Source organism: Pseudorca crassidens, chromosome 12, assembly GCF_039906515.1.
Source record: "Pseudorca crassidens isolate mPseCra1 chromosome 12, mPseCra1.hap1, whole genome shotgun sequence".
NCBI classification, from domain to species: Eukaryota; Metazoa; Chordata; class Mammalia; order Artiodactyla; family Delphinidae; genus Pseudorca; species Pseudorca crassidens.
In genome coordinates, this window is record NC_090307.1 from 26,760,386 (window position 1) to 26,773,999 (window position 13,614).

Here is a 13,614-nt window from a genome sequence, read left to right on the forward strand (position 1 = left end):
TAGCACAAGAAGATCAGCTCGGAGCTTTGTGACCTCCTAGAGGGGTGGGATAGGGAGGGTGGGAGGGAGGCGCAAGAAGGAGGAGATACGGGGATATATGTATACGTATAGCTGATTCACTTTGTTGTACAACAGAAACTAACACACCATTGTAAAGCAATTACACTCCAATAAAGATGTTAAAAAAATTAATATGTCCTCATTGTGGAAATTTTCAAATGCTCAAAAAAGAAACATGAATAAACAAAATTACCTGTGATTCTCCACCTAAGAGAACAACAGTTAACATTTTAGCATATAGCTAGTTTATTTGTTTCCACGCACATATATATTTAGACAAAAATGACAGTGTATACATACTACGCGATAATTGCCTTTTAAAAAGCCGACAATATATTGTGCATGTTTTTCTGTATTTTTAAATATTCTTCTAAAACATATTTGATTCCCAGAGCATATTCCACTTTAAAAAATGCAGTAAATTGTGTAGCCATGTATTTCTGATTGTTAATTATTTCCAGGTTTCATGAGTTAGTTTTTTATAAAAAACTTCTGAATGTGTTTGTTAAGCAATATTTATATTTCCGTAACATGTTTTCTCAGAAGTACAGTTGCTGGATCAAAGGAATTTTGGGAAAAAACTTCATGGAAATTGCTTAACTTAATAGTTCACAGAAAAGAAAATTTTTCTACATTAAGAGCAGCTGCCCTCCAGCTTCTTGAGAAGCTTATTAAAATGTTGTTACAATTGAAGATAAGTGACATCATATAACTTTCACATTTAAATGCGGAGATGAAGACTGCTTAAGAATAATGTTTTGAAGCTTTGCTAATGACTTCTTTCCTATAATTGTTACAAGGTACGAGAATCCTCCAAAAGTCTTAGAGGTGCACAGAAATTAGTTTCTCGTGTGTTTGGGGAAGAGATTCTTATCCCCGTAAATGGTTTCTGTTGAATATTGGATTGCTTTCTTTTCCCCTTCTCATTAAGAAAAGAATAAAAAGTTTAATTACTAATGTATTCAATTCCTTACAAAGGGAAGAAGGGAAGGGGAGGGGAAAAATCAACAATAATGGCCTCAGTTACTGCATTTGTATAGCAGCTCCTGAATCTTTTCTAAGAGTCCTGGGCATAAGGAATTCTAGAACAGTGTGGCAGTAGGGCTTAAATTAGAAATATTTCTGTGAGCTGTTTCCATTTTGAAAGGGCTGACTGCTATGCAATCTTTTTAATTAAGGTCCAGACTATAAAAATAAAACACTCTGGAGATGAGAAATTGTTGAAGACTTAAGAACTTGAGTTATTTAAAGCGTTCCATTAGTATATGCAGAACTTTATATGCCAATTTGAAGATCACAGAATACAGAATTGAGTTTAATATTAGTCACTACTCATTACTTAATTAACTGGGGAGATTGTTTTATGATCAAGGCAACTCTTGCTACTCTAAATAAAAGCTTTAGGTGAATAAACCACATAAATATATTGTTACTGATCTTTTAAAATTGATGTATAACATACAATAAGGTGTACAGATTGTCAGTGTACAACTCAATAAAAATTGACACATAGATATACCTGTGTAACCCCCACTCTGATCACGAGACAGAACATTTCCAGCGCCCTAGAAGGCTCTCTGTCCCAGTCAATACCACCCCTTCCTCAAGGTAACCACTACTCTGACTTCTATCAATATTGCCAGTTTTTGATCTTCATATGAATGAAATCACACAGTTGTAGCATTTTGTTTTGGGTCTGTTTTTGAGATTTATCCAAATTGTTGCATGTAGCAGTACTTTGTTTTTGTTTATTTTTGTTGTTGTGTAGTAGTCTATTGTATGTATATTCCACAATTTATTCAATTGTTAATGGACATTTGGATTTTCCAGTTTGGGCTGTTAAGAATAAAGCTGCTATGAACATTCTTCTACATGTCTTTTGGGGACATATCCACTCATTTCTCTTGGGTCTGTATCTGGAAGTGAAATTACTGGATAATAGGATAAGTACTTGCTTAGCTTTAGTAAATATTGCCAAACAGTTTTCCACAGTGATTATGTGGAGTCATATGTTATGACCCACCAGCTATGAACAAGAGTTCCAGTTGCTCCATATTCTCACCAGTCTCTCGCTAGTCTATATCACTGTAGCTATTCTTTCTGGTGTGTATAGTGGTATCTTACCGTGTTTCAATTCATATTTCCCTGGTGAGTAATATTGAAGCCTTTTCATATACTTATTGGCTACTGGATAACTTCTTTTGTGATCTGCACATTCAAGTCTTTTATTGCGTCTGATTGGGTTATAGTTTTCTTAGTGATTTGTTGGGGTTGTGTATGTGTTATGTACACATGTGTCTTTGGTTGGATATATGTACTGCAGATGTCCTATCCCTGCCTGTGGTTTGCCAGTTCATTCTTTTAACAGTATGAGAACATGAAGTTTTTAATTTTGATGGAGTCCAATTTGTCAATATTTTCTTCTGTTATGCCTAAGAAATTTTTGCCCACCTCAGGGTCATGAAGATATTCTCCTGTGTTTTCTTCTGCAAGCTTTATTGTTCTACCTTTAACAATTAGGTCTAAGGTCTGTTTTGAATTAACTTTTGTGAATTGTGTGAAGTAAATTTCATTTTTTCTTTACAGATATCCAGTTGCTTCTGCAACATTTATTGCGTAGATCAATTCTTTCAAAAGCCTCACAGAATTGCAGTGATGTTTTAGTGCTTTGACATAAATCAAGTGACTATATATGTGTGGCTCTGTTTCTAGATTTTTCATCTATACTTGTGCACTTCCACAGTGTCTTGAATACTGTAGCTCTATAATAAATCTTAAAATCTGGTAGTATACATTCTTCAACTTAATCTTTTTTAAGATTCTACATCGTTTCCATACAAATTTTGGAATCAACTTGTCAATTTCCACAAAAAAAACTCACTAGGAGTTTGATTGCTACTTTATTAAATCTGTGGATTTGGGTAGAATTTACTGAACAGTAATGTGTCTTCCAGTCTATGAAGATGGAATATATCTCCATTTATTTAGATTTTAGTCTTACATTCTTCAGCAGTGTTTTGCTGTTTTTAGAGTGTAGGTCTTAGAAATTTTGTTGAATTAATCCTTGTATTTCATGTTGTTTGATGTGATTATCAGTGGTATTTTGTTAAATTTCACTTTTAATTGCTTGTTGCTAATACATAGAAGTATAATTGAGATTTTGTATGTTAACCTTGTATTCATGACCTTCTTACATTCACTTGGTAATTCTAATAATTTATTTATAGAATCTTTTGAATTGGATTTTCTACATGGACAGTTGTCAACCACAAATAATGACAGTTTTACTTCACACCTACCAATCTTTGTATTTTCATTTCTTTTTCTTGCTTTATTACACTCTCTGGGAACTACAATACCAGATAGAAGTGGTGATAGTAGGTAGCCTACTATTAATGAGAAAATTGCTGTGTCAGTATGATATTGGAGATATTCTGGGGGTTTCAGTTAAGTGTTGATGGGATTTTCTCTTGATATATTTCATGATTTGCTATTGTTTTAATTTGAACTTTTGGTAGTTGGTGTTTGTCAGGTTGATTGGTATTAGTTTTAAATGTATTGAATGTCAAGATTTTGGCATCACCTCGTTCATTTGTTCTCAACTGGGGACATTTTTCCTCCCCAGGGGACATTCAGCAATGTCTGGAGACATTTTTGGATGTCACAACTGGGGGAAGAAGAGTGCTACTGGCATCTAGTGGGTAGAGGCCATGGATACGGCTAAACATCCCACAGGTATAGGACAGATCCCCCCACATAAAGCATTTTTCAGTTAAAAAATGACAGAAGTGTTGAGAGTGAAAAGACCTGATCTGATTCAGTTTCTTCATTTGATAAGAAACCGGGGCCCACAAATGTGAAGTGATTTGTTGTTACCTATTTTAAGTAGCACAGACACTACACTTCCTATATTTATGAATAAAAATAATTGTCATTACTGTCAGATAGATAGCATGAAAAAGTTTGCATATATCATCTCTATTCCCCAAGAAGGTAAGCGTTATTCCGCATTTTATGGATCAGGACACTAAGGCATACAGTGCTTCATGCATTAATTAACTTACCCGATAAATATTTAGTGAAAGGTACCAGGGTTTGTTTTTGGTTTTGTTTTGGATTTTTTTTTTTTGGAAGTAAGAAATACAGTGATGAGTAAAACTAATGGGCATAGTGGAGATTGTAAGCTAGTGAGGAAGACAAACCAAACACAGTTGAGTAAGGATTATAAACTATAGGAAGTGATATAAAGGAAAAAGGGGATGAGATAGAGATGAAATGTGAGGAGGAAGTCCACTTTGCAGGGAGATTGGGAATGGCTCTTTGATGTGCTGACATTCAAGCTGAGACCTGACAAGTGAGCAGAAGATAGCTGTGTGTAAAGTATGGGGCTCTGTTTCAGGAGGAGGGAACACCAGGTGTGGGGGCTGAAGCAGGAAAGACTGTGTACATTTTTGGTACATAGTCAGTGACGGGGAAGGTGACTTGAGATTGGAGATGCTGACAGTGGCCAGGTAAGGCCAGGCCTTACAAGCTTCGGTAAGGACTTTGGGTTTTATACTCTTTACAATGAGAGGTTCTTGAAAGGTTTTAAGCAGGGGAGGGACACGATCCCATCTGTACTTTTAAAACTCCCCGTATTGCATGTACGATGGGTTGGAATAACAGGGGAAGAGTAGAAAGCAGAAAGATGAGTTAAGACTATTGCAGAGGTTCGCCAGAAGGAGTAAGACCATTTTGAGAAAGTTTTGTTTTTGTTTTGGACTTGGAAGTGACTGGATTTACTAATAATAGGGATGTGGAAGGGTGAGGGAAAGTGAGAAATCAAGGATGATTACTAGTTTCTGACTTGAGCAATGGGGCCAATTTACTGAGTTGGGAAAGATTGGGGGAGGGTCGTTTTGGGGGGGTGGGAAGAAAAGGACTCAATCGTTCAATATCAGGCATATTAGGTTTCTTACTTAAGCTGCCGTGTAATTTCATTTCCACATTCTCCATCTTCAGCAGAAATGGTGAAAAGTTGATCATTTTTTCTAAAAAAGTGAGTTTATTTGGAAGAGTGCTGGATTGGTTTTCTGGAGTTCTGGGTTCCCGCTCTCCTTGGTCTTGGCCAGCATCACAAGGTGATCTTCTCTTCTGTAAAATGGGCGTGTTGGACTTGGTATTCTTTATGGTCCCTTTCAGTAACGTACTGTGACACTGAATTTAAGTCATCCCCTTAGCTTTTCTCTCACTGCTCTGCCTAACATTTTTATAATGTGGTCCAGCTCCCTGGCTAGGACTTTTTATAGTTTTTTTCCTTTGCCTACATGGAATTTATAGCCATGGATTTTTGCATCAGGCCTTCTTTATGCCTTTTTTTCTTGTATCGTGCACCTCAGTGGGCTTATAGTTAAATAGAGACAGAAGATTCTCAGATTTCTTCCCGATACATTACTTCCGGTAACAAAACAACCAACTTTTTTTTGCCCTGTCTAGGAAGTGTGAAAACAGTCCCAAGTATTGGGGTGTCTATTTTCTTACATTTTGAAAATGTTTATACAAAAATCTTTTAATCTGCGTCCTTGAAAATATTTACCTTTCAATCTATCCTGAACATGCCTTGGCTCTTCAAAGAGTCAGTAAAGCTTATGCTGAACGTAGAAGAATGACAGAAGCAAGAACCACTTCCCTGAGAGATGCCTGTCTTCTCCAAGCTCCTGAAGAACCAGTTCCCATTTAGAGAAATGTAGAGGAACCCACAGTTTCAGCCCTTCCAGAGAAGGCACGGGAATTAAGTACACACGTCAATCGAGCTGATAAGTCTCATCCCCAGTTAATATATAATAAAATATTAACAAAGCTAAGTCAGACGAGTTTTTAGTTTAGCTGTGTAAGTGGAGAGCAATTTCGAGGTCTGTTGCATAAAGAATTCCAGTTCCATGGTAGAGTAGCAAGTAAATGGGATTGGGGGCAGAGTGACAAGAGGGGAGATAGATAAACCACCCGTTATTATCTCGTTGCTATCAGCTGTGGTTCTTTAAGGCCAACATAGTGGCCTTATCAGGTTTCCTAACAGTTGGATTTTAAGATCTACTTTAAGAAATAAATTTGTATTACTATTAGTGAATAAATTTGAAGGATCTGTCCTGTGCTGTGAGCAATTCGTAGTAACTAACAATAAGGCCCTGTAATAGTCCGGTATTGGTTTTTACTTAATAAAATATTTAATCATAAATGTCTGAATCCTGCATCTCCCACAGGAAGGCATTTCCATGCCCACTGACAAGAATAATTTAGCAGTTTCATAGTTGAGCGCTTAATTACTCATAATTGTGAAGGGTGAGATGTGATGAATTCTTCCTCGATGGACATACTAGATATTTAACTAAGTAGATGACTTAAATTAAGCTAAGTGAGATCATTTATTACATTGGTTAAAAGCAGTTTAAGAAGAATATCATGTCCTGCATTCGATTAGATGATATGTGTGTGACTCTCTCTGCTCTGTGACTTACAGGCTGCACTGTTGGGATGGTTGGCAGATGTTTTTGGATGGGGGTTGGTGGGGTTTTTTTAGATTTGTTATGTTTTGCCTGAGTAAGTAATGAGGATCCTTGACTATATGTAGAGTTTAGTTCTCTAACAAGAAAACTCTTTATGCCCTTTCGGTTGGTATGAGAGTATTTGTCCTACATCAGGAAGAAGGAAAGGACTTGACAGTATAGGCTCACCCTTAAGCCTTACTGCTGTGTCCTTCAGGGAAGACAGCCTGATTTGCAAAGTAACGCCCGAAGCAGTCAAAAGGTAAAATGAAGAGGGAAAGATACAAGCAGAAAGTATTTGTAAAATGGTCTATGAAATTTCTGAATTCGAAAGAATCATATTTTGGAGCAGAGGAAAGAGGAAACCAGGTATTTTAGGAGCTAGCTGAACATGTCACTGCAGCATCAGTTGAGTCGTGTTGTAAAAGGCTCAGGAGCCTCCTGCTTACCATTAGGGAGGTTGAAACAACTTGTCTCATTAAGTTAAGCTTCTTCCCTCAAGTGTCTTATTTAGCTTTACTTCCCTTAATTCTCTTTCCATGGTGATTTGGGTAAAATGTCTGAAACCACTAAAGGTAAAAGGTTGAAGCAATCACAGATTTAATCTATCACCTTTCTTTAGTGTATCTGAGTGTAATTCTCAGCAGTTCCTAGCGAATTCATTAGAAGACAGCAAGTCATTAAAAGTTAATAAGAAACTATTCGTTTCTGTGAGTGTGAATAAAACCACTTTGTAAGTCTGACATTCTTTTCCAGTCATAGAAACCTTGCTTTTAGCCAATTTCCATTTTCTCTGTCTCTCTAGGTTGCTCCTGGATGGGGCACCTCTGATAGCAATCCACAAAGCCAGGTATTACAAGAGGCAAGATGGCTTAGCCCTGGGGCCCGGACCATTTGTGACTGCTTTAGAGCATGCCACAGATACCAAAGCCACAGTCGTGGGGAAACCAGAGAAAACGTTCTTTTTGGAGGCATTGCGGAGCACTGGCTGTGAACCTGAGGAGGCCATCATGATTGGAGATGTAAGTAGAAGAGCCCAGGAAATGCCCTGGGCTTACCTGTCATGCTGGGAGGAGCCAACTTCAAAGCACTGCTTTGAGACACAAGCAGGCTCTTATTGGTGATATCAGATGGTAGTAAGAGGCTACCCATAAAACAGGCTTTCCAGTAGTTGTTTACTGGTATTCTAAAGAACTGAAATATTGATTATTTCTGACATTCTTCATAGTGTGATGAGATATATACAATTCAAAAGACCATCAACTGCAAGGCAATTAAATGCTTTATGTGTCTTTTTGAAGAAAACTTCTACAGATTTAGACTTTTTTGACTATTCCTTAATGCAAAGAACACCTATACCCAAGGAATTCTCCCATTATTGATTTTTTTGCTAGTATATGCTTTATGGAAGAACTTCCCAGTCTGTGTGCCACAAATAGCTAAAGATATCGATTGCCTCAGGCCTAGGAGTGGCAGGGCTGAACCTGGACAACCGGGGGCCCTACCCAGTGGGCCCTCCCTTTCCTTGTTCACTTTCTCCCTCCTCCCTTCCTCCTGTCCCTCTCCCCCATCTCCCCTGCTTCAACAAGGCAAGTTTAGATGCACAGAAAAGGTTTTAAGTTAGACCTTAAATGAAGATTTTGACATTTTAAGACTCATTTCCAAGGGCTGTTGTTGAATAATATGAATGATTTTTAAGGAAAAAACTTTTCTTTGGGTGTGATCTGAATGAATCCTGCTTATACACATGAGATGGTAGGATTGATTTTATTGATGATGTTTCTTCCAGTTTTTGGATTTTTATTACCTTGAATTTGTCATCACAATTAGCCAAGTATATTTACCCCTATCTTGATTAAGAATCGGAAAACAGAAGCTTCCCTTTGAAACTGATCTGTTATTCCTAAGTGTGAAGTGAATATCAGACAGTCTCAGAATCTGTTTAAGTACACTGATCTGATTTGATTCCCCGTTAGGGACGATTGGATGGAACGTAAGGATAATGTTACGTGGACAGCACAAGAGCTGTCTTCTGAACCTAGTTCATTCACTGTCCTGCAGTTGGATCATTTACCTTAAAAGCTGCCAAATGATAGAATACTTTTTTTCCATGATCTGTTTTAAAAGGAAGTAGATGTACATGTGGCAAAACATGAAGCACTGTAACTGCTTTTTATGTTTGGTTACTAGGATTACTACTCTGTTTTTTACCTCTACCTCTATTACGCTTCCCTTTTCCAGTGGTATGCTCCTTCAGACATGGGTTTATCCTTTTTTACACCTCCTTCTCTTTCATTTTAAGGAAAAAAACATGGGATTACAGTTGGCCATCCTGTCCTAATAAATCAGATCAATTGGTCAGTTTTGTTGGCAGGCTCACTGATGACACTGGACTAAATGCTTCGTTGTGCTTTTCTAGGATTGCAGGGATGATGTTGGTGGGGCTCAGAATGTCGGCATGCTGGGCATCTTAGTCAAAACTGGTATGTATCTTCAGTATAATATTCTGTTTCTCTAAAACAGAATGGTAGAATACACAACTGCTTAAAGAACAGTCTTTGAAGAAATGGCAAAGCCCACTGAGCATTTTAATTCTCTTTCTGCCACAAAGCAAAAATAAAATGGGTTTAGGATTGCAGGGAAAAAAGAACGTGAAAGGGCCCATGCTGTGCAAAGCTAGGAGGATCAGATCAGAGTTCAGAGGTATTTTAACAGTTACACAGAGATAACCATACACAATTGACCATTAGCATTTGTATGATTTTCTGGATATGCAAATCACCAAAGTTGACCAGAAGACCATTGATAGTGGGGCTCTGTAAAAATATGTTTTCTTTTTGCACCAGCTATAAGATGTTTATCTTTTTAGCGACTGGCTAGCTAAGTGATATGATACTTTGTGTTAATGTTTACATTTTTTAAAAAAACACACAAAAAACTTTTGTCTTTTCACTTACTGTTTTAGTAACAATTTCCTGTACCAAAATTAGGTAAACCGGGTGTGGTCCCTCAAATAAATTTAAGGAAAGGGAAAGAACCTAATGGAGGAGACTCAGCTAATACGGTATCATGGCAACAGTGGACCAGTTAGGTGTCTTGGTCTCAGCTCTACACTGACTGTGAGACTCTGGGCAAGGCCCTTCACCTCTTTGGGCCATTTACGGATGATGGGGCTGGACTGGACCCTTCTAGCTCTCACAGTATATGAGTATTACACTGTGCAGTTTTCCTGTGTAGAGTGTGATTAATGAAGTCCTTTCAAGGTAAGGAAAGAATAGTCATGAGAGTTGTGTGGGCTTGTGTGCTGTTGCACTAGGAACTTGATGAGCCTTTTCAGATAAAATGAAAAGGTCTCCCCCGCACCTGCCCCCAGCTGGAACCTGCTGAGCTTAAAACTAATAGCATGTGTTTGAGGATGACAGCCAGGAGTCTGGTCCAAGAATTGTCATCGGGCTCTTATCAGTTAAATAGCAGATAGGTGGTTCCATAGATGGCTCTGTGAGTTCATATGCCTGGCTTCATACAGGCTGTTCAGAAAAGGGAAGATTTAAACACTAAGTCACAGACGAGCTGCCACTGGGAAATTTTTTAGATAGAGTATATTTACTCATGACTGTGATGTTCAAGAAAATGTGGTTGCATAAAAGCTATTTTGAATTTAAAAACAGAAACAAGAAAACATAGATGTTGCTACAATTGAATAAGAAGTATTTTCCAGGCCCTGTGTGAACAAAGAATGGGAACAGTCTTCTCATGCTGGGCGTCTGGAGTGAACCAGTGGAGCCTTGCAGATACTGACTCCAGTCACTCTAGAATTAATAGTATTGTGTTTTCACATTTCTAATTCAAAATGATCACCGTCTTCCCAGAAACATGCCCTTTGATGGAAGCAAAAAAGAGGATATATCAGGGAGTCAAGAAAAATAGCCACACTCCTCATCCTCCCCTGTATCTGAATTTTCAGACGCTTGGCATTCCTCATCATTTTATGATCTGCTCATTGAGGAAACCCTCAGCTAACTATTTTCCTCTCGGGTATTGTTCCCATGAACATTTCCTTTCTTTAGGTCACATAACTAAGGATTTGCACCAAGTATGAAAACTGGTCCTATGCCAGGGTCTTGTAGGCCCAGCTTCCCTAGCTGGTCTCCATTGGCTCTGCCTTCTTTTCTGACTGGCAGTTGGTTGTTGTCAGCCTGTCACAGAGGCATCCAGTTAGTCTTAGAGAAGCCAGCAGCTCCACATAATCAAATCTAAAATGTCTAACTTAGAAACGTAGCTAAGTCCAGCTCATGAAAACAGGCCCATTTGTACTGTTCATCTTTGGTCAGAAAAAAGTCCCAAGTAAGCCCACTGTTCTGAAAGCATAGAGAGCAGCTGGCTCCACTCATAAATTTGAACTCAGTGCAGTGAACAATTGCTGGGTTTCCCAGTGTTTGAAAATTACCACAGAGATTTTAAATTATTCAGTGATAGTCTTGAGCAGTTTTGTTTCTCAGTAGTAGCACATAATAGATGCTCAATATACATTTGCTCCACGATTTGTTAGTAAAGACTTTTTTTTTTTTTTTTTTTTGCGGTACGGGGGCCTCTCACTGTTGTGGCCTTTCCCGTTGCGGAGCACAGGCTCCGGACGCGCAGGCTCAGCGGCCATGGCTCACGGGCCCAGCCGCTCTGCGGCATGTGGGATCTTCCCGGACCGGGGCACGAACCCGTATCCCCTGCGTCGGCAGGCGGACTCTCAACCACTGCGCCACCAGGGAGGCCCCAGTAAAGACTTTTGACTAGCCATAACTAGAATCTGTTTCTGTTTAGCATGTAAAACAATCACCTAGAAAAGATGGGATCAGCCTTTGTCCACTGTTGTCAACATGGCTTCCTGCATTCTCCCTCCATTCACCATTTATTCGTCCAGGAGAGTATAGACTGGCACACTGAGTCAGGCCTGAGCGATGGGGGCCTGCTTCATTCACTCAGCCAACGTTGTTGAGCATCTGCTATATGCCAGACACAGTGCAGGTTGCTAGAACTATCACCCATGTATGAGCCACTGTGTCAATTTGTACTTTGTAGAAACCCCACTTGCAGAGCCAGACTAAGTAAAAGCCTTCTGGAAGCTCATGGCTAAGAAACCTGACTTTCACGCATTTGCCTTTAGACCACTGGCTCCAAGAAATGGGTGGTATAACAAAAGTTAGTCATTAACTTACCTATGAGAACAAGCAGAAACCTTGCAGAGGAGTTTATACTCAATGGGATTTAAGCTAGAAAAAAACTAGCAGTAGAGTTTGCTGTGTGGACCATACTGTGGACAGGTGCCTTGAGGACGCTAAGGTAAGTTAGCTTTGTACGTTAGGTGCTGGCTCCTTTCCTGTAGGAATTCACAGTCAGCAAGACAGGACAGGAAGCATCTTCACTACCACATTGTCAAGTTGGGGAAGGGGGGTTTTCAGGCTTGGTGTTTGCTGAACAAAGCCTCTTAAAGAGTAGTTACAGAAAACAGAAGGGATTGTAGAAAGTGGTGGGTCTGTTGTTGGGGAACCCAGATTTAGACAGAGAATACTGAAAAATGCAGAAGAATAAATAGCAGAGATCACAGAAAAGGGGATGAGGGAGCGAGGAGAAAGGGCAAGTGCAGAGGCAGCGCTGAGACTACAGGGCAGTCGGCCTCGTTCCCCCAAGGCCCCGTCTAATACAGTGTTCATCCCTCTCTTCTTTCCTTTCTTTCTTCCTAAAATGCTGTGGAATGCTCACCATGTGCTAGTCATTATGTCAGGTGCTGGGAATACATGGGGGAACATAACAGACATAGTCCCTGCTCTTAGAGAACTTATAGTTTTAGATGTGAGGCACACATTAAACAAATAAATATATAATTACGAATTGTTATAAATATTGTGGAGACAAAGAACAGGGGGGAGAGAGAGAGAGAATAACAGGGAGGGGATCTCATTTGGATGGGAAGGTTGGACTGACCCGAAGCCTGAAGGAGGTTGTCGTTGAGAAGAATGTTCCAGGCAAAGGGAGTGGCAGATGTGTCCAGCACAGGACTGCAGCTGGTGAGAGAAGCACGTGCTAAGGTGAGGGGTGCTGGGCCTGGTGACTGAGGGGCCTGGTAGGCAACAACAGAGATACAGGGTTCTTTCTGAAGGGCATTGGAACACATTAAGGGTGTTTAAACAGGGGCCATGCATGGTCTGACTTACATTTGTAAGAGTCTGTGACCGTGCTGCACTGTTCAGTTGTGGCCCTTGAATTGCAGGGTCCAGGGAAAGTTCGGCAGCAGGCCCACCCATCAGTGCCCTGCCGGGCAGCCTGTCCTGCCGGCCCGCCTGTGAGCACTGTGAGCACCCATCTCTCCTCCCCTCCCACTCCCGGGCGCCCTCATTTGCCCGCTCACAGGGCTCCTGTTAGGCAGCAGCTCATGCTGTTTCCAGTCACCCTCTGAAGCTGACAAGGCCTCTGCCCTGTGGGGTCTGGGCTTTCATTTAAAAGCACTGATTTATTCACCATCCCTATCTGTAGGGCTGCTGGGGGAAGAAAATGATTTCAACAGCTGAGGAGATTCGAAGGCACCCTTAGCTCTCAGGTGACCCAGTACCTGTGACTGTCCATCATGAAAGACCAGAGGGCCTGGGAAATGCTGAATATGACCTTGCTTTGAATTGCCTCATGGCATTCCTGAAGCCTGGATAAAAGGTGCTTTGGGAGCTGTGGAGACCTTGATTCTCTCATCATTATAAGGGTGGTCTCTGGTGTCCCAGGTGCTCATGGGGTGTGATTAATCTGGTGTTCTACCAGTAGCCTTTGTTCACTGGCTTTACTTTCTTTTTTTTTTTTTGTAGTTTATTATTGTTACTTTTTTATATCTTTATTGGAGTATAATTGCTTTACAATGGTGTGTTAGTTTCTGCTTTATAACAAAGTGAATCAGTTATATATATGTTCCCATATCTCTTCCCTCTTGCGTCTCCCTCCCTCCCACCCTCCCTATCCCACCCCTCTAGGTGGTCACAGAGCACCAAGCTGATCT

The 13,614-nt window shown here is 40.0% G+C and overlaps 1 protein-coding gene across 9 annotated transcripts in view; it reads left to right on the forward strand.

Moving 5' to 3' along the window:
- Positions 1–13,614, forward strand: part of HDHD2 (haloacid dehalogenase like hydrolase domain containing 2) — a 54,338-nt gene that overhangs the window by 23,340 nt on the left and 17,384 nt on the right. For all 9 annotated transcript variants that reach the window (XM_067699179.1, XM_067699171.1, XM_067699170.1 and 6 more), the window contains 2 exons: positions 7,387–7,603; positions 9,001–9,064. In XM_067699179.1, coding sequence (XP_067555280.1) covers positions 7,387–7,603; positions 9,001–9,064 — 281 coding nt within the window. The remainder of the gene's footprint in view (positions 1–7,386; positions 7,604–9,000; positions 9,065–13,614) is intronic.